Source organism: Osmerus mordax, chromosome 2, assembly GCF_038355195.1.
Source record: "Osmerus mordax isolate fOsmMor3 chromosome 2, fOsmMor3.pri, whole genome shotgun sequence".
In the NCBI taxonomy this organism is placed as follows: domain Eukaryota; kingdom Metazoa; phylum Chordata; class Actinopteri; order Osmeriformes; family Osmeridae; genus Osmerus; species Osmerus mordax.
In genome coordinates, this window is record NC_090051.1 from 207908 (window position 1) to 233833 (window position 25926).

The 25926-nt window shown below is 44.6% G+C and overlaps 4 protein-coding genes across 5 annotated transcripts in view; all 4 read left to right on the forward strand.

Annotated features, from left to right (window-relative positions):
• Positions 1–8486, forward strand: part of myo10l3 (myosin X, like 3) — an 84497-nt gene extending 76011 nt beyond the window's left edge. The window contains exons 27-41 of the mRNA XM_067250611.1: positions 390–633; positions 857–952; positions 1151–1244; positions 1356–1411; positions 1583–1725; positions 2008–2202; positions 2460–2617; positions 3388–3511; positions 3744–4041; positions 4265–4472; positions 4807–4943; positions 5343–5466; positions 5670–6143; positions 6287–6478; positions 6804–8486. Coding sequence (XP_067106712.1) covers positions 390–633; positions 857–952; positions 1151–1244; positions 1356–1411; positions 1583–1725; positions 2008–2202; positions 2460–2617; positions 3388–3511; positions 3744–4041; positions 4265–4472; positions 4807–4943; positions 5343–5466; positions 5670–6143; positions 6287–6478; positions 6804–6908 — 2648 coding nt within the window. The 3' untranslated portion in view covers positions 6909–8486. The remainder of the gene's footprint in view (positions 1–389; positions 634–856; positions 953–1150; positions 1245–1355; positions 1412–1582; positions 1726–2007; positions 2203–2459; positions 2618–3387; positions 3512–3743; positions 4042–4264; positions 4473–4806; positions 4944–5342; positions 5467–5669; positions 6144–6286; positions 6479–6803) is intronic.
• Positions 8487–8885: 399 nt separating this feature from the next.
• LOC136956679 (pituitary tumor-transforming gene 1 protein-interacting protein-like) lies at positions 8886–15248 on the forward strand. The gene is given in 8 exon segments (XM_067250623.1): positions 8886–8902; positions 8904–9079; positions 11072–11127; positions 11208–11316; positions 11916–12015; positions 12517–12597; positions 14361–14407; positions 14563–15248. Coding segments are annotated over 8 exon segments (630 nt in total). The 3' UTR covers positions 14607–15248.
• Positions 15249–15487: 239 nt separating this feature from the next.
• LOC136956688 (small ubiquitin-related modifier 3-like) lies at positions 15488–17784 on the forward strand. Its single transcript, XM_067250635.1, has 4 exons — positions 15488–15619; positions 16637–16765; positions 16858–16929; positions 17104–17784. Exons 1-4 carry the CDS (start codon positions 15599–15601, stop codon positions 17164–17166), a joined length of 285 nt encoding a protein of 94 aa, XP_067106736.1. The 5' UTR covers positions 15488–15598; the 3' UTR covers positions 17167–17784.
• Positions 17785–21697: 3913 nt separating this feature from the next.
• fmnl2a (formin-like 2a) overlaps positions 21698–25926 on the forward strand; it is a 66579-nt gene continuing 62350 nt past the window's right edge. For both annotated transcript variants that reach the window (XM_067254843.1, XM_067254851.1), the window contains exon 1: positions 21698–22186. In XM_067254843.1, the coding sequence (XP_067110944.1) occupies positions 22073–22186 (114 nt within the window). In that variant the 5' untranslated portion in view covers positions 21698–22072. The remainder of the gene's footprint in view (positions 22187–25926) is intronic.

The following is a 25926-nucleotide window of genomic DNA, read 5'->3' on the forward strand; positions in this document are numbered from 1 at the left end:
GCAGACACAGACCTGGACAGTGTTTGAGTGGTGTAGTCTGCTCAGCAATGCTAATTGCTGAAAGTGTGTGGGGGAGACAATGGCTCTGAAAATAACAATGTGATGTATTTGCAGTTTGTAGAACAATGTGCTACAGTGTTCCAGTATGGCTCTGGACATCATGATTTTCTTTAATCTAAGTGAAATATGATGTCAGAAAACTAACTGAAGCCCTTCTCCTACTGCCCCCTTCTGCCCCTCTCTTCTTTCTCTCTACTTTCTCACCCCCTTTTTCTCTCTCTCTTATCTCCTCCTCTCCACCCTGTCTCTCTCCCTCTTTCCTTCTTCCCTCTCTTGTTTTCTCTGTCTCCCTCTCCTGCTTCCCCCTCCCTCCCACCCCCTCCTTCCAGGAGGTCTGATGCTCCCTTGGCGGAGACGCTGGTGTGTTCTGAAAGACGAGACATTCATGTGGTTCCGGGCCAAGCAGGACGCCCTCAAGTCTGGCTGGCTTTACAAGAAGGGTGGGGGGATGTCCACGCTGTCCCGACGCAACTGGAAACAGCGCTGGTTTGTCCTGCGGGAGTCTAAGCTCCTGTACTTTGAGAACGACGGAGAGGAGAAACTGAAAGGAACCATCGACATCCGGGCCGCAAGGTGAGACCTGCTCAGTTACAGTTTGGAAGCTGGCAGCTACATGTTCACTACTTTCTAACTGTCCCTTGTCTGGTAAGGTTTTATGCTGTATCCCAAAGGTGAAGCTTTACCTATGTAGATGTTCACCACAAACTGAGGTCTTCTGGGGACACCTGGACACCAGAAGATGTCGTCTGCTGTAAGTGTCTCAGCTGATGCTATGAGTCTGTGGGTCTGTTGACAGAGACATCGTGGACAACCACGAGAAGGAGAACGCTCTAAACATTGTGACGGAGGAAAGGACCTATCACATCTATGCAGAGACTCCTGAAGATGCCAGGTGAGGCACCCATATCACACCTTGTGTATAATATGAGGTAGTATAGGTAGTTTCAGATAGTTGTTGTTTTACAGTGGATGGTTTACTGAATATATGACTCCCCCTAGTGGTGATGTAGTATGGAGTTGCAGTGTGGAACTACATTCTACTTTGTTTGTCCGTTTGTCTGCCTTTCTACCCATCTCTCTCTCTCTGCAGTGGCTGGTTCAACGTGCTGAGCAGGGTCCACAGTGCCAGTCCAGAGCAGCTGGTGGACATGCATCATGAGCAGGCAAACCCAAAGAACGCTGTGGTCAGTCCAATTACCTCCACCTCTGTCCCACCCTGGAGCTACAGCTTCTGAACCACACAACAGACCAACGGTGTTGAGGACCAGGACTAACCAGTCTGTGTTTCGTTGCAGGGAACTCTGGATGTTGGTTTGATCGACTCAGTCTGTGCCTCAGACAACCCTGACAGGTATGAAGTGATTCATCACATCCTCTTGCCTGGACATCCATCTCATTGACTGTTTTTCCTGGAAGAACATGCTCCAGGAATACTCATCCAGTAGAAAATTATTGTTTCAAAGCTGCGGCATCTCCTTTTCGAATACATGACATTGACCCCATGATACGGATGTTCCTCCAGGCCCAACTCTTTTGTGATCATCACAGCCAACCGGGTGATCCACTGCAACTCTGACACCCCGGAGGAGATGCACCACTGGATCGGCCTGCTGCAAAAGCCCAAGGGAGACTCTAGGATTGACGGCCAGGAGTTCCTGGTCAGAGGTCAGTACCATTAATGTGTTTTCATTTATGTAGGAGAGAAAGATTTTACTCAAAGCGGCCCTCAAAAGTGTGAACAGTCAGCATATTAAGGGGCCTGGGATGGGATGAGTGTGTGATGGTTGATGTAGGACTACTGCACATACACACTTCAAGGTTTGTATGGTTTGGTGTGTCTGAGCCTTCCATATGAGCTTTCCATACATTTTACATGTAAACCATAAAATATATTACTGTTGTGGTTGGTTTCGTGCTGCTCTCAATGTTCCTCAATCCTCCGATCAGGATGGCTGCACAAGGAGCTGAGGTCTGGAGTGAAGAGCAGCTCTCTCAAGCTGAAGAAGCGCTGGTTTGTTCTGACCAGCAACTCTCTGGACTACTACAAGTCCTCGGAGCGGAGCTCCTCTAAGCTGGGGACGCTGGTCCTCAACAGCCTGTGTTCCGTCGTGCAGCCTGACGAGAAGGTCTTCAAGGACACCGGTGAGGATGACCGCAGGCCACACAGAGGCAGCGCAAGTTTTGTTAATTATTCCAACTGCTGCCCTCCAAAAACCCCAGCATCCCTCACCCCAGCAACTTATAGGTAGAAGATATCTGGACAGTATAAGTAGGATGGTCAGTGATCAGTTGGCTAGCGTAGCACCACCTTATTCTAGGCACCACTATTTGTGTGTGTTAAGATTCCTGAGTTGCCATACCACGTTAGCTCTGTCTGGATGTCTGTGTTGACTGTCCAGGCTACTGGAACATCATCGTTCACGGACGCAAGCACTCATACCGCCTCCACACCAAGCTGCTGAACGAGGCCATGAGGTGGGCCTCCGCCACCCAGGGAGCCATCGACAGCAAGGTGCCCATCGAGACACCGACCCAGCAGCTCATCAGGGACATCAAGGTAGGCTAATTTAATTTTATATAGTGAGTTATGCTTTGTGAAAAGCCTCAAAAGAAAGTACCTTCAAATGACCACCACAACACTAACTCAACCCATCATGTTTGAAGTACAGTAGATCAACATAACTACACTGCTGTAACAGGTGTGTACTGGAATATGTACATCTGTGCTACCGCATCCATAATATCATGTTAAGTAACATCTGTGTTTGTCTCATGTCACGTTAAGTGCCAGTAGCACCATGCTAACCCCGGCCCTCTCCTGTAGCACCGTGCTAACGCCGGCCCTCTCCTGTAGCACCGTGCTAACCCCGGCCCTCTCCTGTAGCACCGTGCTAACGCCGGCCCTCTCCTGTAGCACCGTGCTAACCCCGGCCCTCTCCTGTAGCACCGTGCTAACCCCGGCCCTCTCCTGTAGCACCGTGCTAACCCCGGCCCTCTCCTGTAGCACCGTGCTAACCCCGGCCCTCTCCTGTGTGCAGCTGTCCTGTACTGAGGCCTGCCGTGGCCAGGCTCACACACTGTAGTTAAGTGAGTGAAGCCAGAGTAAAGCTCACTGTGTGTCGAGTGATTTTACAATTAAATGAGTTTGTGTGCCGTGTGTGTCGCAAAGCGTGTTACAATTCAAATGATGCCTTCCAGCCCTATTCAAAGACTGTGTTGTCTCTCTTGGAGTACTGTGTGGGACTTGCTTACTGTACATGCAAAAATATGAAAATGTACAGCTCGACATTACAAGTCGATCTCTGATCTGTTCTTGTGTCTCTGCAGGAGAGCAGTCTTAATGTAGAGGCTGTGGAGCAGACCTACTGGAGGAACCCCATCCTCAGATATACCCAGCATCCTTTGCACTCTCCTCTGCTACCTCTGCCTTATGGGGACGTCAGCATCCACTGTGAGTTCACTCTCAGCACCCTGACTGGAGAGTCACACATTCAGTCAAATCATCATGAAATCATGCTGACTTTGGTTTAGGTCTTTAGTAGTGAATATCCACTCACTCACTCTGTCTATGTGTGTGTGTCTGTGTTTGTTTGTGTGTGTGTTTGTCTGTGTCTATTGGTTGGTCTCTCTCTCTCCTCTCTGTCTCTCCCCCTCCTATCTCTCTCTTTCTCTCTGTGTAACAGTGCAAAACGAGAAGGGATATTCCAGCCTCCAGGATGAGGCGGTGAAGATCTTCAACTCTCTGCAGGAGATGGAGGCTGTGTCGGACCCTGTGCCAATCATCCAGGGCATCCTGCAGACCTGCCAGGACCTGCGGCCACTCAGGGACGAGGTCTACTGTCAGCTGATCAAACAGACCAATCATGTCCCCCAGCCCAACAATTCTGCCAATCGCGCCCACTGGCACCTCCTCACCTGTATGAGCTGCACCTTCCTGCCCAGCCGAGGCATCCTGCGCTATCTCAAGTTCCACCTCAAAAGGTACCTCACACTCTCTCCTCACACTGTCTCTCTTCTTACACTCTCTCTCTCTTCTAACACTTTCTCTCTCTTCTAACACTTTCTCTGTCTTCTATCACTCTCTCTCATCAGACACTCTCCTCACACACTCTCTCTCTCTTCTAACACTCTCTCTCCACTCCCTCGCTCTCGCTTCTTACACTCTCTCTTTCCTCTGTTAACTTTCTGAGCTCTGTTTCCCCAGGATCAAGGAGCTGTACCCCTCCACTGAGATCGAGCAGTTTGCCTTGTTCATCGGAGAGTCCCTGAAGAGGACCAAGGCCAGGGAGTACGTTCCCTCCCAGGAGGAGATTGCCGCCCTACTGATCAGACAGGAGATGACCACCACTGTGTACTGCCACGGAGGAGGCTCCTGCAAGATCTCCATCAACTCCCACACTACTGCTGGGGAGGTAGGCTGGGTCAACTCCCACACTACTATCCAAAGCGACATAAAATAGTACATATTGACGGTACAGAAGAAAATCAGGGATTGTGTGTGTGTCTGTGTATGTTTGTGCGTGTGTATGTCAGGGAGTCAGATGGCTGAGCGGTGAGGGAGTCGGGCTAGTAATCTGAAGGTTGCTAGTTCGATTCCCAGCCGTGCCAAATGACGTTGTGTCCTTGGGCAAGGCACTTCACCCTACTTCCTTCACGGGGAATGTCCCTGTACTTACTGTAAGTCGCTCTGGATAAGAGCGTCTGCTAAATGACTAAATGGAAATGTCTGTGTGTGTGTTTCTTCAGGTGGTGGAGAAGCTTATCCGAGGTCTGGCCATGGAGGACAGCAGGAATATGTTTGCTCTGTTTGAACACAACAACACGCTGGACCGCGCTGTGGAGAGCCGTGTCATTGTGGCTGATGTTCTCGCTAAGTTTGAGAGGTCAGAGCTGATAAATCACTTCCCTTCTGAGCTGACAACCACTGCTGTTTCAATGATATTGCAAAATGTATCGCTTTGAAACTGAATGCCTATGAAGTAAACTTGGAGCTATTGTCATGTCATGTTACATGTCATCTCACATGGGTATTGTGGTCAGTGGTCCTCCCCCAGAGGTCTGCATTGAGAGAGACAGGGAGAGAGAGTGACAGGGAGAGAGAGTGACAGGGAGAGAGAGTGACATGGAGAGAGAGTGACAGGGAGAGAGAGAAACAGGGAGAGAGAGAAAGACGGGGAGAGAGAGAAAGACGGGGAGAGAGAATGAGATAAGAGAGAAACAGAAAAGAGAGAAAGAAGACTTCTGGGAAGTGAAATGAATTGTAATCTGTGATCTGTCTCCAGGCTGTCAGGCAGTGAGGAGGTGGAGGAGGAGGGCCAGTGGAGACTCTACTTTAAACTCTACTGCTTCCTGGATGTGGAGAGCATGCCCAAGGAAGGAGTGGAGTTTGCCTTTATGTTTGAACAGGTAGGTATGTTCAGATGGAGAGGATTTAGTATAAAGAGCCACTCTGGTAGTGATGTGGTCATAGATGTGCATCATGGGAGATTTTCAGTCCCACAACACAAACACACACAGTCTCAACACAGATGACACCCACACTGACAGACATGTTTGGCATCAGTTAGCCGAGTTAGTGCCCTCCACTGACCCTCCCTCTGTCCCTGCAGGCACATGAGAGCCTGACCAGCGGACACTTCCCGGCACCCGAGGACACCCTCCAGCACCTGGCCGCACTGCGCTTGCAGTTCCTCCACGGGGACAAGACCCGGCTCAGCTGGGCGCTGGATGCCGTCTACCCTGTGGGCCGCCTGCGCACCCGCATCCTGCACTTCACCAAGGTGGGCGGGGCCGGCGGGGCAGGACCGGCGGGGCAGACAGGACACACTCTGGAGCGACGGAGAACCAGCTTCCTGGACGGGACGCTGAGGCGGGGCCTGAAGACAGGCTCCATGAAGAAGCAGAGGATGGAGGAGGAGCTGATGCTGGAGATGTGGGTGAAGGAGGAGACGTCAGCCACCAGGACCAGCATCCTGGAGAAGTGGTCCAGGCTGACTGGGCTGGACCAGCACCAGGCTATGCTCAAATACATGACCATCATCAATGAGTGGCACGGATACGGATCCACGCTCTTCGACGTGGAGGTAAAGGGGGCCTTATCCTGACCATTAAGATGATAGGATACTGTCATTTTCATATTGATGTATTATATATTGATTATATAATCAGTCAGGTGTCTGACCAAGTGCATGTGTGTGTGTGTCCGTGCATGCGTGTGTGTCTGCAGTGTAAAGAGGGAGGTTTTCCTCATGACCTGTGGCTGAGTGTGAGCGCTGAGAACGTGTCTGTCTATAAGAGAGGAGAGTCTCGTCCACTGGAGACCTTCCCCTATGAACACATCATCTTCTTCGGCGCTCCACAACCCAACACCTATAAGATCACCGTGGACGAGAGAGAGATGTTCTTTGAAACCAGACAGGTACGTTTTTTTTTTATTTTTATTAAAGGATTAGCATTATTTGTTGAAATTAAGATTAAAAACCAAAAAGGATTTAGGTTAGACCGCTATGAAGAGGAGGAGTAAGACCAAGAACTCCTTTACTTGAAACCCCACACTTACTGTCAAATGTCAGGCTTGACATAATGACACAATGACATAATAAGCAACTCATAAATGTTTTGTAGCATTCCAGAGTTTTGTCAAATTAGGCTTTTATTGCCTGTCAGAGTTCAAACTGTTATATAACTGTGCACATTAGCTTGTTTTCCTAACTGGTGACTGTGAATATTTTGCATCACGACAGGTGGGAGAGATCACCAAGATCATGAAGGCCTACATCAACATGATTGTGAAAAAGCGCAGCAGTTTCAGATCCATGTCCAGCTACGGAACCAACTGGATCAGATGAGGGATGCCACCAGGACGGGGTCCTCCAGAGACAGGCCTTGAGACAAGATGAGGGATGCCACCAGGACGGGGTCCTCCAGAGACAGGCCTTGAGACAAGATGAGGGATGCCACCAGGACGGGGTCCTCCAGAGACAGGCCTTGAGACAAGAGGGGCGGACGTCCACTGCCCAGGGGGGATGGCAGATTCCCACCAGAGAGAATCTCTCTACCACAGACTTGTTCTGATAGAGAGGTGTTGGTGCTCCTCATTGCATATGCAAACCTGATATTGTAGTATTGGCTGCTGTCTTCACCTCATCAGTATGATGCTTCACTTTAGCTGAACATCTTCTGTTATGTACACAGCCTTGATTTAGGGATATTACATTAGCAAATATCACCCCTACATTTCAGTTCTACATTTTCACATCTGCATTAGATTACGATGCAAGTTGAACTGACTGGAAGATCCTCCCCTCATAAGACTCTGTTTATGGTTTCACAGTGGCATAATAAGGCTCTGTTGACCAAAGTGTTGCTGAACCACACAGGTAAACCTTACATGTTCTTTGTGTAGATTCCACCACTGATCATAAGTACAGGTTATCCTGCTTGGAGAGTCCCTCAGGTTTCAACGGGCAACACAACTGTTGTCATCACACTTGGGGATGGTAACCTTCCTCAATGCTAATGCTAGCGCTAATGCTAACGCCTTAAGTAGTATTACAGCTTCCCGTGGCTATTTAGGACAGGCAGCAAGTCTTAGTCCTGGCATTGCACTTCACTTCTGGAGGACTGAAAGGTGTTTGATTATGACATCCTGGGTGCATCTGGGTGGCAAAGGGATACAAGTAAAATGTGCCTCAAAAAAAAATCTGTCTTTAGTGAAATGACTTTTTTTTTTTTTTTTACAGTTTAGTTGAACAAACCAATAGATTCCCAGCACCTCATATGACTGTTTCCACAACGTAGCAACGTTCACTAAAGGCACTGGCTTCAAGTTATGATTTTCTTTGCATGAAACAAGTATAGAACTAGTCCTCTGTATTTAACTCAAGTGAAATGTTTTATGACAAACTGTTTAAAGAGAACAAGCACATATTGCTTTGTACATCCATTAATGAAGGAAGATATTATTTGTGTCAAATGTTGAGTGTGTCAAAGATTGGGGGAGGGCAGGGTATTTATTAAATGTCATGCTGATGATGGGAGAGAGAGAAAGAAAACACACTCATCAAAAGTCAATACAGAGAGTATAGTATAACAAATCTATCAAAAACTGCACGTATAAACATAATACCCCCAAATTAACTGAAATCTGGTTATCAAGTGTTCATTCTTCTTTTAACTGTGGATCAGATCTATGGCATGAATCTTTACCTCACACTCAGCATCACTGACCCACCTGTGATCCATGGCTCTCCTCTCTCATCGACTAATCTGGTCTGCTGCCGGCAGCTATACCAGAGCTCATAGCTTCCCATTTATAATGACTGAACTAATATCATTTCTGCTTGTTTGGAGTAAAACGAATCACAAAATGATGTTTTATAACTGGATTTTAAAATTCTTTAATAAATTATTGTATTTCATAAGTAGTTTGTTGTCTGTGTTATCTATACTTACTTATAACCCAGCCATATACACAATACATATTGAGTATATATATATTTATTTGTATGCATCATTTACAAGTCATGGAGAAATGAATTTCTTCAAAATGTATGTAGCTAGGCCGATCAAATACTTGTGCTGCCTTCGGGTCACATGACCCAAAGGTTCATAACGAACCATCGTTGTGTTTACCCAATTTTACCCAATACAAAAACAGAAAAATTTTCACTTTGTTTTTGTATGCGGTAAAGTTGTCGCAATACGACAGTGGGTAACAATGACTGATGGGTCAAAATGACCCGAAGATAACACAAGGGTTAAACCGTTGGTTAGGTTTCAGCTTCTAACAGTATTTCGAAGTTGATGGATCTGACGTCAAATGTATGAACCGCCCCAAAACTTTCCATCCTCCATCACAGCTCCTTATTGGCTACAAGTGGTCGAAGTCACTGCAATCAACTAACCTCATTTCGAATAAAGAAAATGTTGGGATCTTTTAAAGCCGCGCATTTGATTGTTTTCTACGCCCTTTACTTTTCAGTAACGGTTGAAGCACAGACTTCGCCTCCAGTTTCTAGTAAGTCAACTAGGAGGTCATTAGCTCTAGCTTGCCAGCCGCTATCTAGCTAACAGCTTGACTACTCCCTAGCTCTAACTGTTTAGTTTTGATAGCACGCCCGTCATATGGAAATGACTCCGTACATTCAGTTGTGTGCAAGTGATGTTGTATTTTTGTGTTGTAATGCTAAATTGTCTCGTAAGAAAATTAGGTTAAGTAGGCCTACATGACTGTAGCTTGGTGAACAAGTGAAACGCACAGTATTGTTGCTTGTATCGGACATGCCTAAGCTACCTTTTTATGGGGTTCCATTTGTGCCAAAATGTTGATGCTTTTGTACAATGGATCTTGGCGATAGCTTTGCTCTCAGTCGTTTACTTCACAGCAATTCTTGTTATTCTGCAGCGTACCATTTGTGCCAAAAATAAGTCGATGCTTTTGTACAATACTTCTGGTTATCTTGGCTATTGCTTTGCTCTCAGTCATGTACTTTTCAGCGTTCCGTTTACAATGTGCCACTCACCTGTCGTTTGCCGTGGTCGTTGCTTTTGTCTTTGCATCTTGACGGTCACGTGGATCCTTGCAGTTACGTACCTGCGGCTTTTGACATCGTATTTCTCCCGCTGCCGATTTCATTGGTTTGCAGAGCTAACACTTTTTTTCATTTAGATTTTATTTCTGTTTTTTTATCATCATTATTTTTATGTAGTCACCCATGGGCGTAGATTTAGGGGGGGACGCTAATATTTAATTCAATATTTTAAGATGACAAAATTGTCCCCACCAATATTTTAGCGAACTCCTTTGTGCTGTAATTTGGATAGATTCCGAAAAAATATTTTGCACAATATATTTGTAAAACTAATTTGTATTATTGTTCGTCGCCCAGAAAAGTGAAAAATACATTTTCAAGTTATCCAATGCGACCTCGAGCCTGCGAGACAAGATGATGTAATTTAATTGGCTGAAGTGGCAGTCAGAAACACTTCGTGAATCTTGACTTGCAGAAAGAGAGCTGTCAGTAGTCTGACACGGTAAACTACTAAATACGCCAGGAAATAAAAAAGCCTCATATTAGTATTTCGTTTGGTCTCAGCATTGATATTCTTGACCCTTTTGTGCTTTGTAGATAGGAAAATGTCACCCAAAAAGAAAATGTATCAGAAGTGTTTTCACCACCCAGAGAGTAAGTAGCTAGCAAGGTCGTTGTTAGTAGCTAACGTTAGTAGGAAAACTACCCACACAGTGCAAACCTGCTAGCCTTACATCGCCACCCATTCTACAATGGAAACATGTTTTGAAAGTTGTTAGTGTAGTAGAGCATTAAATCTATCTCTAGCGTCTGCAATCTTTCGACCAGTGTGTTAGCAGCAGCTGGTCTTGTTGAAGCCAGAAGGATAAAGCTAACCTACCCACATAATGGGACCGTGCTAGTTTAGCCTAGTACCAGCAGGCTAGCAATTTAAAAGTGATATTAACTGCTAATAAGTAGGCCTATATAATCCCTTGGATAGTAATATGGCTATCCCTGTAATCTCGACCAATGTCAGCAGTCAACTAAGCATGGTTAGTGTCTGTATTAAATTGATGAATTACTGTGCAGGAAAAACAGCACTCTGAAGCTACAGATGTAGAGCAGGGTGGTGATGAATCAGCATCAGGGGTTCAGGTGAGAAGTTGAATTTGTCAATTTTGGTAAAGATTGCATTAAATTGCTGTTTTTTAAGGGATCTTTAGACAATGTTACCCATGAATGTTATCATTCACACTTATACTTGTGGGTAGTTAAAAGGTGCTATAAATTGGGATGCCCAAATATCATTATTTCATTGCTCACAAGTCCAGTACATATGATGAAGGCCTAGTACAGCTCCATAAAAAAAGGGGGAATTCAGTGTCCCTACCAAAGCTGAGACCTAACCTACGCCCTTGTAGTCACCTTTTGGAAAAAACATATGTAGCAATATGACTGATCTTAGTTGTCTTTAATTTGTTTCCATCAACCTCCAGCTCCATGTAGTCTGAAGTCCAACTCAAATTGTGCCGAATGCCTGAAGAATGTGACGGTGAGAATTACAGCGATTGTGAAAGTCAACGTTTTTCCCTATTACTAGTGTTCATAAGTTTACTTTGACATGTGCTGCAGTGTCTGTGGTGCATGACAACAAAAAAATGTGTCGAGTACCCAGTGAGGACCGTCCTGCCCCCTCGGAGTGTCTGTCCGCTGTCTGATGCACGTTGGGGCCTCTGCTGGAGTAAGTATATTCGGTGTACATAGGTTAACCCTTTTTATCTTTGGGCCATTGTGACCCGAAGGCAGCACAAGGGTTAAACGCACTCCTCAGGTACAGGCCACCCGCGCCAGCGAATCTATAGCATTTCTTTGGAGTAGTTGGTAGTGGTCGCGCTTGAGATGTCGGAGTTGGCGGGTTAGATCCCGGGTGAAAGTCGGCCAAGTGTACCTCCGACGGGGGCGCGGCCATGTCTGTTACATAAGCCAAGTCCATACAGATGGTTTATACACAGTTTTTACATTTACATTTAGTCATTTAGCAGACGCTCTTATCCAGAGCGACTTACAGTAAGTACAGGGACATTCCCCCGAGGCAAGTAGGGTGAAGTGCCTTGCCCAAGGACACAACGTCAGTTGGCATGACCGGGAAGCGAACTGGCAACCTTCGGATTACTAGCCCGATTCCCTCACCGCTCAGCCACCTGACTCCCTAGTTTTTATCACATTTATTTTTGCACATTCATAACCACTTCATGTTTGTAATGCTGATGTTTCCTTGATCTTTGTTGCCTCCAACTTTAATGTTTTATATTACATTTTTCTTCTGTCCATCTATTTCAGTGAACTTTCAGGCCCTGATCATCACCATATCAGTGATTGTGGGGCTGATCATCGTTAGCATTCTGGTTGGCTGCTTCTGCTGCAGGTGTGAGCGGTCTGGGTAAGCAGCAGACCATGTCACTATGTAGACCAGCACATACACAGTGTTACACAGCGCTAAACAGTAGTCCCACAGACATCGTTATGGCACTGGGGTTTTACCAGTCAACTTAATATATAGATCTGACAGCGAATTGAAAACTGTAATTGGTGCCCTGTATAAGGATGGACTGGAGTGTGTCATGAGGCAGGGCCGGTCCTTCCTTCAGGCAACATAGGCAGCCGCCTAGGGCGGCATGAAGAGGGGGGCGGCATTTTCCCAAGTGCATCCATTAACTAACCCTCCCGCACAACCAGCAGAGGGCGCCCACCGCGCCACATCATATCTCCGTGTTGCGTTTGGGGGGGGGGGGGGGGGGGGGGCAGCACTACGATTTGCCCTCCTGGGGGGGGGGCCCTTACCACACATTTGATCCTTTGTATTCAGTGTAGTTGTTCAAGCCAACCCCTTGGGCAGTCTATGAACAGGAGGAACTTCTTTCATGTGATTGTATCTTTTCAGGAGGAGGAAGAAGGAGGGTGCAAGGGAGGAGGAGGAGGCAGAGAGGGAAGCTAGCGCTAGGAAGGCTCGCCAGGAGGAGAGGTGAGTAGCGGGGCTGTTAAGAGCCTGGAGGTATGCAGGGTTAGGGTTAGGCTCTCAGTCATGCAGAGTAACATTACCCTGAGTGCCCGGTGGCATACTGTAACATTTAATCTTCACTCTGAATAAAATACAGCAGAAAATAGCCAGAAATAGTGTGTTTAGTAGATAACATCATGCTACATCTAGCCAGTGTATTGGATCTTTGCTTCATGTGTGTAAAAGTTGTATTTTGATCGATATTGTCAGTACGTAAACTAGAGGTCTGAATCTTCACTGATCTTTCGATTCGATTACGGTTATCATGTCAGCGATTCGATTCGATATCTCGATGCATCACGATGCGTCAAATAAATGTTTCTATTAAAGCCATAGAGGATATTTGACTTGACGGAATGCATTAAGATACTGTATTGTTCAATATAATACAGTTTTCTATATTACTTCATATGGTTATGTTTTCATCCAAACATACAAGTAGTAAGATATAAACAATCTTTTTTATTTAACAAAGTCTGAACATAACAGACAGCATTATTAGTATTGAAAACAGAGTTGCATCAATCCTTGGAGTTTCTGGCCCAGAGTTTGCATTTTCCACGGCAGGTGTTGTTGCTAGCAACTCAGGATGGAAACGGCTAACGTGATTCCTTAAGTTGGTAGTGTTCCCAACGTATTTCATTTTGGTGTGACTGGCTTTGCATATCGCATGCGATGTATCCAGTTCGTGTTTCCCAGCCTGTTTGTAGAATCCGAAATGAAGTTCCATATCTCAGCTTTTAAAACGCTTGGAGCGTTTTTAAGGACAATCTCACAACCACCTTCAGCCATTTTGCTCTGGCACGTATGCGAATCGCGACGAATTACGTCAGGTAAATGACACCAAGATGAGACTACAACCTATCATAGGTGTAGATGAAACGGGTTAGGCTACTGAGAATGTTATTTTTCATTTGAATGTTTATGCCGTGGCCGGAAAATGAACATGCGACATCATTGCGTTATCATCGATTATGATCGGCCACTGCATCGATGCAGCATCGTCCATGTCCGCATCGATTATTTGATTAATTTCAACTCCTCTAACATAAACCCAAGTCAGCACATGGTCATGACGTTATACGAACTACAACAGTGACCTTATAGAACTACAACAGTGACCTTATAGAACTACAACTCTGACACCCCCGAGCGTGGTGCAATGTGGGAAGGCGAGCGACACAAAGTGATTTCGGGCATGCAGGGTTAGGGCTAGGCTCTCAGGCATGCAGGGTTAGGGCTAGGCTCTCAGGCATGCAGGGTTAGGGCTAGGCTCTCAGGCATGCAGGGTTAGGGCTAGGCTCTCAGGCATGCAGACATGCAGGGTTAGGGCTAGGCTCTCAGGCATGCAGGGTTAGGGCTAGGCTCTCAGGCATGCAGGCATGCAGGGTTAGGGCTAGGCTCTCAGGCATGCAGACATGCAGGGTTAGGGCTAGGCTCTCAGGCATGCAGACATGCAGGGTTAGGGCTAGGCTCTCAGGCATGCAGGGTTAGGGCTAGGCTCTCAGGCATGCAGACATGCAGGGTTAGGGCTAGGCTCTCAGGCATGCAGACATGCAGGGTTAGGGCTCTCAGGCATGCAGGGTTAGGGCTCTCAGGCATGCAGGGTTAGGGCTCTCAGGCATGCAGGGTTAGGGCTCTCAGGCATGCAGGTGGCTGCACGTGCTCTTGTGCAGGTGTGTGGCAGCATATTTTCTAAACAGATGTCTTTTTAATTCCATAAACAGGAAAACAGAGATGCAGATGAGACATGACGAAATCAGACAGAAATATGGTGAGGACCTTTTAATACATGTTTTCTTGCACTTTTTGCAATATTGCAGAATGGTCCAATTTGGGAGCATTTAGTGCCACCTACTGGCAACAACATGATCCTGACTGTTACCTACTGATGACTGTTACCTACTGATGACAGTTTTTTATTTTAAGGTCTGGCCAAGGAAAACCCTTACTCCCGATTTGAAGATAACTAAGGATGATGGATGGAAATGTCTGCTTTTAATCATTCCATGGATGCCAGTTATGAGAATATGTTCATTTCATTTTAATGTGGGAGATTATGGAAGTTCTTTTTAGAATGTATTGGTAATGTTCTTTTACCATTCCACGAAGTTGACATCTTATTGTGAGTGGATGCAAGCCAAGCCTCTTATTGTGAGTGGGAAGATGGGTTGTAATCTGAGGAGTTCAATTTCAAAACATGTTCTATAGTTTATTTCCCAGTGAATGCAATAGTGTTGTCCATTTTGTTCTGCATCTCTCTTGTTTGTTGTAACTGTTAGCGTTCAAAATCGGAACCTGTGTTTATTAGTATTCAGTTTATTTTGTGTGAGTCTATTTTCTGTCTTACAATTTATTTCCTTTGTGGTATTTGATATGATACAGTACACAAATGTTGCCATAAAGTATGCTTGCTTATTTAATTTACACTGGAAACTTTGCATTAAGATAAGAATAGTCGTGTGTGTTGCCAAACAGATCAAGAACACTCTTCAAGTTGTTGAATGTGTTCAACTTTACTTTCAGTTTTGGATGATAATGTTATTTTTTCCAGGTGATTATGTAACAGTATGCCCCAATATTTTCACAGTGCATTGTTATACCCGAAGTCTAACATACATTTTTCTGAAACATTTCAAGTTGTTTTATCTTGTTTGTTTTTTAGTGTCTACATTTGTATTGGGTTTGGGAGCACATGTACTTACATTACATGAAGTGTCATTATAGCCATCCAATCAAGATATTAAATGTAAGTCACTGTTACGCGCACGGAAAGGGTGCGCGTGCACATATCCACGACCATGAGGAAAGTTTAACACGTGACCATCTGTGAGCCAATTACACCTATGCGCGCGCCTTGGGCAATCGGAAAAGACAGGAGAGGTGAAAACCCGCAATTTTTAGCTAAGTAGCAAACCGGCTAACCCGCTGTCTTTAAACTAGAAACCCCAGCAAACAAATAACAATGTCTGAGGAAAAGCCGAAGGTGAGAAATGTTGTGTCTGGACAGTGTTTATTTTCCACATTTGGTATTCAACTGCTTGTGAAAATATATTCATGATTGCCTTATTTCGCATTTTTGAGCGGTAGAAAGACATAACAAAGGTTGGTCGAATTGCGGATTTCTGGCTAGCATTGCTAGGCTAGCCTGCTTAGCTTGCTACATGTGGTGCTTGTTACACACAATAAAGGAACTACCTGCTATCTGGTTGTTATACCACATTTAATGTGGTTATCTGACAACTTCTTAAAATAGAGGTACCTTCTACATTTATTCACTGAAGCTGCGCCAATCTTAGTTTTGCGCAAAATGGAATGGATTCCAACGTAGCTAGCAAACGTTAGCTACCTGGCTGTTTTTTGCGCATTTTACATGTTAGCTCTAGTAGCTAGCGATGCTAGGCTGCACTGCTAGTGCTGTCGTTAGCTAGCTAACGGTAAAAGATGAGCATCCTATTCAACAGGAGCTTTCTAGCCGGCTGGCTACCTCAAGATGGTTAGTTAGGTTAGCATGGCTGCTTTTAGACATTCTAACTAGCTAAGTGACTTGCTTTATGGATATATTTGCTGCTAGAACAAACGAATTATACTTAGAACATTCTATATCTGTTAGTGCTAGCTGCAATCTATACCACAGGTCGTGCACTAAGCTTTCAGTGCAAAAATGGATATCAATTTGATAAAGTTAGTTAGGTAGCAAGCTAATGTGTAATTCTGTTTGAGAGCTGGATACTAAAAGTGGGTTAAAAGCAGAGGTGTACTAAGTCTTCCAGGGTCTAGTTAACTAGCCACTGTTGTGCCTGTGTACGGATTTGAATTTGTGCACAGCTAGTATGTATAGACATATTTCAACATGACATGCTAAACATATTAGTATCAAGTTCCTATGAAAATCGAGTACGCCAGTGTGAAGTAATGAGTCAAAATAAAACTGTCCTCTTATCAGTATAGTTTGTTTATGGCGACTGATTGATTTCTTGTCATCCTGTTTTCCGTCTTACAGGAAGGTGTGAAGACGGAGAATGACCACATCAACCTGAAGGTAGCTGGTCAGGACGGCTCTGTTGTCCAGTTTAAAATCAAGAGACACACACCCCTCAGCAAACTGATGAAGGCATACTGCGAAAGACAGGCAAGACGCTTAGGGTTTTTGCTGGGAAACATATCATTTGTATATCGTCTCTTATTTTTAGTCTCTAAAATGACTTTGCTCTGCTTTGACAGGGATTGTCAATCAGACAGATCAGGTTTCGATTTGACGGACAGCCTATTAATGAAACAGACACACCTGCACAGGTTGGTATTACTGTGCTGAGCAACCTTTCATTCCAAATGTGGCTTTTGTTCCTTTTTGTCTCATGTGGTCACTTAACCTCTGAATGCTCCAGTTCTACACAGCATATTGTACTATAGGGCCTGTGGTGGGATCCGAGCCCAACAGGGGCGTAAACATTGTGTTTGTGTTTGCAGCTGGAGATGGAGGACGAAGACACTATTGATGTATTTCAACAACAGACAGGTGGAGCCTCCTAAAGCTGGATCCAACCTGTGTTCAGAGGACTCCACACTTGAAAAGCATCCACTCAATTATTATTTGTTGTTTTTAATCCATTTAAGTCATTGTTCCACTTTTCCACCAGTTTATCTTTTTTGTGATCCGTCAGCACCTAGCCCTACATGTTAGCATGGAGAGGCAGGATAATGTCATGTAGGGTTCAAACCTAACTTGAGATCTGCATGCTTAACTTGAATTCTCCCTTAAATGTCCCATTAACATCAATGCATGATGATCCCAGGTGTACAGGCAGAACTCAAGCTGGGATTTGACCCACAATGAAAACGGCAGCCAGACAATGATAAGGAGGTAGAGGTGACCTACTTTAAAGTTTATCCCGATCGTAAGATTACCTGCCACGCATTTAATAATTTCTGGTTTACATTCATAGAGATTGAAAGCGTTCAGCTTTTGATTCATGTTTAGGGAAGATGTATTTATGTTTCATACTGTGGACAGATGTGAGGGGGAGGGGGGAGTTATTGTCCATCACAGATTGAGAGACTTTTATTGGCATACAGGTTTCATATGCAACGTGCTGTCATTAGTCACCCGTGTTAGATGGATGCAGTCGCAGAATAAATGGTCTAATTTCAGTGCTCTCATTTTTTACCCCTACAACGTATTCACTGAGACATGTACATAGGGGGGCTTCACCTCACTGATGTCAGCCAGTATGCCGATTTGATCGAATTGGATAATAAAACAAATGGTAACGTGTCTGGACCAAATGCTAAGTGTTTTGAAATGCAAATATCTTTGGTAGTATTAAGAAGGGAAAAAAAAGTTCAGGTCTATTTTAATGTTTCCAAAAGAAAAGACCTAACATGTCTTGAGACCCCTCCTTGTACCCATCCTAACTGCATTAAAGATATTTTATCACCCAATACAAGGGAAACCTGACGGTTTGAATCAGTGGTCTCTTCCAGATGTAACTCAGTGGCTGTACTCTGCAGACACTAGTTTGCAAGGTCTGAAAGAATTTTATTGGTATTAGTCCTGTCTTCAAAAGGGCAAGATTTGCAAACTAGTCTGATTCCAGGCCTTACATATCTGACTTAATTCCAGACCCCTAACCCTTACATATATAGTCAACTACAGTCTGATTTCATTCCAGGCCCCTAACCCTTACAAATCGAGTGGAGGAAAATGTGGTTTGTCTGGGACAGACCAGTGACTTGTTTAGTTGAAATCAGAACTGTCTCCATACACATCTGAATCTGAGGGTTTTGGTGTCGGGTTTAGTGATGTGTGGAAGGTGTTAGCAGGAAGGTCTCAGGTTTAGTGATGTGTGGAAGGTGGTGTTAGCAGAAAGATCATCCAATTATTTTGTTTCTCTGCTCATTTGTACATTACTTCCCTCCCTTGTACATTACTTGTTGTCCAATACTACTGTATACAATAAATATAGTTTGGTACTGAGCCTTCATTTTCAATTCATTTTCCTAAAGCAAACTGAAATACTTGAAATCCAAAAGTGACTTGGGTTAGGGTGAGTGAAGGTGAAGTGACTTGAGTTAGGGTGAGTGAAGTGACAGGTTAGGGTTAGTGAAGTGACAGGTTAGGGTGAGTGAAGTGACTTGGGTTAGGGTTAGTGAAGGTTTGTACTCTAGAGGGTGCTACTGTTTGTGTTTTCACTTTAACAGCATTGAAAGGAGAAGCACACATTTTACTGACCATTCATACACTACAGCCGTTTACATTTAATCATTTAGCAGACACTCTTATCCAGAACAACTTGCAGTAAGTACAGGGACATTCCCCCCGAGGCAAGTAGGTTGAAGTGCCTTGCCCAAGGACACAACTACATTTAGCTTGACCAGGAATCGAACTGGCAACCTTCTGATTGATTAATAGGCCGATTCCCTAACCGCTCAGCCATCTGACCCCCGTTTACCAAACCTAGTAACTATGTTGCCTCTGTATTTTGTAACTGTTAGGCATGGCTTTCAAATGGTAATGAACAGTTAAGAATGGGGAGTCAGGTGTCTGAGAGGTTAGGGAAGCGGGCTAGTAATCTGAAGGTTGCCAGTTCGATTCCCGTCCATGCCAAATGACATTGTGTCCTTGGGCAAGGCACTTCACCCTACTTGCCTCGGGGGAATGTCCCTGTACTTACTGTAAGTCGCTCTGGATAAGAGCATCTGCTAAATGACTAAATGTAAATGTAAGAATGATGTTCATTGTTAAGAAATGTATTAAACTAAAAGGCTGATTGGACTGAATCTGAGAGATGAAGCCATGGCAGGGAGCTGGAGGTGGACACAGTGGTCAGACTGGTGACCACATCACAATGCTCTCTATGTGTCCCATCTCTGCCTCCTGCAGTGTAAGAACACTGCTTCCTTTGGCCGTTTGGGTAATTTTAGCAACATCTGTGAAATGGTGTCCCTGGGAGGCTCCTAACACAGAGATTTGATTGTGCTGTCTTTATTTTTGGCATCTGTTTGGCATTTAACATTTCCTCGTGGAGCAATACACCCTCAGCTCTGTCCAGCTCTGTAGCGTCAGAGCTTTGCAGCTGGGTGTTATCCTTCCCCTCCCATACTCCTCTAATGAGTGCGCCTGTAGCTGGAGCTGTACAACATATTACACCATTTCATTTTGACATTCATCTGGGACTGTGCCCATTGTGTTTTGCCTACATGTGTGACATCAATCATTAAGGGGTTGTTATGCAAAAAAAGAATTTTATGGTAACCTGCTGTCATTGGATCAACAGTAACTTGGAATTTCAGTTGTGAATCCTGAAGGAGGACTGGCTGCTTCTTATTCAGTCATTGTTCCTGGGGGGGCCACCTGGGCCCCTCCCTTTGTCTCACTGCCTGGCTCTGCCAGATGAGCGCCCATCTGCAGCCCTCATGCCCTCATACACACAACGACACACACACACACACACACACACCACAACGACACACACACAAATCATCTTTGCCTTGCACCTTCATACAATCCATCATCTTTCTGCGTGATGCTCAGTCATATCACAGTGTGTGTGTGCGTCACCCTCCAGTCCCAGCTGTTCTACACCATGGCTGTCTGGAAGACGCTGCTATTGTTGTTATTGTTGAAACCTCATTACTGTGAATATGACTGGCCATGCTCAACTAAACCCCCCTGTACTATAGGCCTTGTGTTAACTAAACCCTACTGTTCTACAGGCTTTGTGTTAACTAAACCCTACTGTACTACAGGCCTTGTGTTAACTAAACCCTCCTGTACTACAGGCCTTGTAAACTAAACCTTACTGTACTACAGGCCTTGTGTTAACTAAACTCTCCTGTACTACAGGCTTTGTGTTAACTAAACTCTACTGTACTACAGGCCTTGTAAACTAAACCCTACTGTACTACAGGCCTTGTGTTAACTAAACTCTCCTGTACTACAGGCCTTGTTAACTAAACTCTACTGTACTACAGGCCTTGTAAACTAAACCCTACTGTACTACAGGCCTTGTGTTAACTAAACCCTCCTGTACTACAGGCCTTGTGTTAACTAAACCCTCCTGTACTACAGGCCTTGTGTTAACTAAACCCTCCTGTACTACAGGCCTTGTGTTAACTAAACCCTCCTGTACTACAGGCCTTGTGTTAACTTAACTCTCATGTACTACAGGCCTTGTGTTAACTTCAGTGATGAATAATAGGTCATGAGCCCCTAAGCCAATGGATTATTGCATGAGTAGAAAAAGAATAGCCGACTGTGCTGCAGAACAAAATAGACAAAGGTCATTATTTATCATGGTGTTATAAATAAATGGGGCAAAAGCAAAGTGAACCGTTTGATACAAAGGCCATCCATCATTACATTGTTAAAATATATATTTGTTGAAATGTAACTGTATGGCTTCCTATTTATCAATGGACGCACAGAGAGAGAGAGAGAGGCATCAAAAACACAAACAACGTTTTTGGAGTATTTCACGCCGGTTAAAGGTCATGCCTGTGCGCTATGCCGCAGATGTGTCTGTGGAGTCGATCTGGGTTAAGCCACTGTGCAGATGGAGGAGCTGACTTTGGAACTTCTCAGTACTTTAGTACAGAGTTGATGTCATTCTCTTGCTAGGATAGTATGGACTCCACCCTTGTTAGACTGTTTCTTTTTTGTTGTTGTCATAGTCAGTTATTTCCCTACAGTGTTAAACAAATCGCATGTTTTGTTGCAATAGCTGTGTTGTTCACCCATTCTCCTAAATAGTCATCGTCTGACTGAATATTAAAATAACTGAATAATAAAAGAAACGAACGAGTCCTACGCGCATAAAGCTGCACAAGAAGAATTACTAGTTTATTAGAAGTAAAACAAAAAAGTTTTACCTCTGAACACCGCGGGCTCATCCAGCATATCGTCTCCCTAACAACGTCTCTTGGCACGCCCAAGTAGGAGGCTTGTCCCTGAAAGAGCTCATTGTAGAGGCTGGGATGTGATTGCATGAGCACTATGATACTGGTATGGACCTAGCTAGCTAGCTAACTGTATTAGTTGGTCAGCACTGGGGGGGATTAGCTTGCTCCTAGCAGACGGGGATTTCTGAAGCCTGAATCATGGACATAGTCATTACTATCAACTGGGAGTGGAGCAGATATTGTGCAAGAGACGGATAGGGCATGTTTCTAAGAATTGAGCGGTTATTGCTTCGAGTCAGAGTTCCAAGACACCATTCTGTTCGGATAGATGCATTCTGTGGACTGTTTTAGGATCCGTACGCTTGTTCATCCACATGTGTTCTTCACTGAAGTGGCCAGGCGGGGGTAAAACAGGAGACGCTGAGCGAGGAAAAATAGCTCAATTTGTGGATACTTTTTTTCCGTTTGACTGGGGTTTCTGAAGTTGAAGAGGACGACACATACTCGTTGCTAACTATTTCTTGAACCAGGCTGAAACATGGGGAACGCAGGGAGTATGGACCAACAGGCTGATTTCAGGGGTCATAACATGCCTTTGAAACTCCCCATGCCAGAGCCAGGTGAACTGGAGGAAAGATTCGCAATTGTTTTGGTATGTTGACATGACACAAATATTATTTTTGGGATGATAACGAGGTTGATATGTTACCGTTGTTTTGTCCATCCATGTCTTGGCTACGACTGCTGGGTTTGTGTGACTGTTCGCCTGACCGCTAGCTGGCTATCCAAACTCATGCCCGTTCTTTTGTGTTGGTTTCAGAAAAAGCTATTTTACCAATTCCCTTTTATGTAGACATGGCAAAATAATCGTATTGTTTCCAATATTGTGAAAATGCCACTGTGTTTTTCAAGTGTTCCGTCACAGCAGAATACAGCTGTCACTGGACTTTCTGCAAATGAGCAACACGCACTGTAACCAATCTCATAGCCTGACTCAACAAGTTGGCTCTGGATTTTTTTTTTATCAAATCACAATCAGGGAGTATGCGGGTAGTTTTTTTGTGTGCACCTTGGTGCTGTTGCAGTAAAATGTCGCTCAGATCCTTTTAGAACAGCATTGGATTTTTGTTCCCTGGAATAGAATCTGTAGATCCAAGCCGCACCTGCTCAGGTGTCGAGCTAATTATTGGTTGATGTAATTATCTCCCATTCATCTCGTAGATGTAGATTTACTCACATCCGGGGTCACTGAAAACAACTTCAATTCTGTCGTACAGTACAAAATCCTTGAATAGATAAAAAAAGGTGTAATCAGATGGTCTTGGACTAACCCTAACCTGAAGGTATAACGTAAATACGCAATCGCAGATCAGTGAAGTAACCTACAGCGGAACCTCCGCCCGGCCTTCAGGGACACTCCTATGGCCGCACTCCAGACAGTGTACATTCCGAGTACGGCTACAGAGCCCGGTTTTGTGAGGTCGTGCAAATGTGGGTCAGACGTGACTCTAGTCAGACTTAAAGCTCCAGCAAACGCGGATCTCGCGGCGCAAGGCGACCAGGTCGGTCACGATTAACACATAACACTAAGAAGGTTATGTAGTCACGTGATATGCACTTATAACTTGTTTGCAGAAACAAGAAAGTAGCCTAATCCAAAGCCATATAATACGTTTCCATTTGTTTTTGTTTTTGTCCTCGAGCTTGTAGTCTTTACCGCAAGCCCCAAACCCTTTTACCTCTTATTACACAGCGAAGGAAGTTTTTTTGTGAGAGTCGCTAATGCGTATCACAGTGTTCCAGTTGGGGCGTAATTGATGCGTGTCAGGCAGTTGAATCTCATGCTGTGTGTAAGGAGCAGCACTCTTGGGAGGGGCAGCGCTCACGTCACGCTGCCAGGGGGATTGGAGTCTTTTTCCTCCTATCCTAATCCTGTCTGCTTTTGGGATCACCTGCTTCTCATGATTTGTGAACGGCAAGGGGGTTGCCTGCTTCCAACCTGGCACCCGCCAACAAACGGCTGAACAAAGAAAAGGATCAGTCTTAACTGGCCAAAATGTAAAACTAACAAGGTACTTAATATTCTAGAGCAGTGCTCCTCTACTTTTAATTCCTTAATTCACACTGTGAAAGTTTCAAAGTGATGAGTGATTATTAGAGAGAAAGCAGATTCAGAAAACCCTCCTGACAACATCATCTTAAAGGTGACATGACATGCTGGTTTTTGATGCTTTTATATAGACCTTAGTGGTCCCCTAATACTGTATCAGAATTCTCTTTCCCGAAATTCAGCCTTGGTGCAGAATTACAGCCACTACTAGCAGTCCCACAAGGAGCTTTCCTCAGAACGCGCTGTTTTGGTGTCTGTAGCTTTAAATGCTAATGAGGAGCGGAGGGGCGGCACCATGCGCTAATGTTTACAATTGATGTATTGCAATGGCTGTAGCCCCGTTGCTGTAAGATGCCTCGAATTTGCCCATTCTCATCTGATAACCCTGGTTTGCAGAGGTACACACTCAGTCATTTCAATGAGGGGAAAGGCGGATATCGCATGCGCCATAACACCAACAGCAGAACGGTTATCCAAATAACAAAGAAGTGTACACTCACTCACGTTACAGCATGTATATTCACACACATACTTGATGCTATCTACCTTTCCATTAGCGACAGTAACTCAGCTGTTAGCTGCAGAACTAATGTTACAGCCACATTCTAAGGGTAGCAAGCTAGGTAACCATATACAGTAAAGCTACAAAATGATATAGCGTTAGTTAACTTACTTGGCCGAGGTTAGTAGTTGGACGAAGGAGAGTTTGTACTGATCCAGAATTTAATTTCAGCAAGGCCAGTTTTGTATTAGCTCAAGTTGAGGAAACAGTCGTGGCTGAAGTGTTTGGCGCAGACATACAAAACAAATGCGCCTACAACAGAAGTTGTGTAGGCGAATTTAGAGAGAAAATAAAATTAAGACACTGGGTCTTCAGAGGCTCGGATGAAGGAACTGTAAAAAGATTTTTGTTTTCCTTTGTACATCCAAACTGAGCAAATGTAATGCTTCGTTCGTTTGCAAGCCATGATGTCTCTCGAGGATAAAAACACTTGCACGGTAGTAGCTCAGTTTCTTAAGGGCGGGCCAGATTCTCTGGGCGGGCAAAGCAGAGAGAGGGGAGGTAACCTTCCTCCTTGTGACATCACAAGGAGGAGATTTTCAAACAGAGCAATTGAGCCTTCATTTTCTCAAAGGCGGAGAAGAACACCCAGGGCTTGGTTTACACCTATCGAAAATTCTAGCCACAGGGGGACCAAAGGCAGAAGAAGAAGATGATGGGATGGGAACCTCCTAAAGTGAAGTTTTCATGTCATGTCACCTTTAAAAACCACTGGGCTAGCCAGTCTGCATGAGCCTGCAGTCACTGTCCTCTCCTCAACAGTGACGCTGGCCCCTAGCAGTTAAAGGTACAATCGGAAAGATTTTTTCTGTAAAAAAAGTTTAGTCCCCTTCAGACTGTGTATGCTAACAAGGCCCTCAGTTATTTGAAACAGCTCAGTCCAGTGCAGAAGTTCAGACGAGAATTGGGGGTTTTGTTTTTCATATTTTTCACGTTCATATTTTAATGTATTTCAAATGTTATCAATTGCAGCTTTAATGGTTGATGGAGAAGCCTACAGGCCAACTGGCTGACTAGCTTAGCCTCTCAGTGTCAGAAATATTTATCTATCAAGCATTGCACAGTCAGAACAAGTGAACAAGTTAAGAAAGCTTTATTGCTTGCAGCCGGCCCACAAGGAGACAAAAACATCACACGCCATTGTGCTACAATGTTTCTCTGCTAGCATGTTGTGCTAGCTACCTATTTAAACAGAACCGCTCTTGACTGTTATTGGCTAAAACAATGCATGCAAATGTCCCATGGCTCTTCTTTCATTGGCTCCCTTGCATAGACCTGGCACGTGTGTGCGCTCTCTGACCCCTCTAAGTTTGACCACATGATTAACTCTTTTATGGCCCCTCCAGTAAGATAGTGGTCAAGCCCAGGTCCCCTTGTTTATTTAAGTAAGCCTAGTGTTACCCAGAGTTCAGATTTGGGGGTAGGCCTCTCTTTGCACAGAAAGCTAAACACAGTATAATTTTATACATAATAAAAGTGTTACATCTTCAATTTTTCCAACAATCCAGAAGCTGCCTTATGCCAGAATGCTGTCCGTATAGCATTAGGAGAGTTTAGTGTTTAAATCGCAGAAGTTAGTTTTATGTACTGCTATTTAAACCCCACTGCATGCATGCATGCCAGTCATGCCCACTGGCAGCTGGAGGTGTTAATTACCTGAGTGAGAGTGTAATTCGGATGATCAAGGCCCAAGAGATTGTTGTCACATCATGAGAGGTAG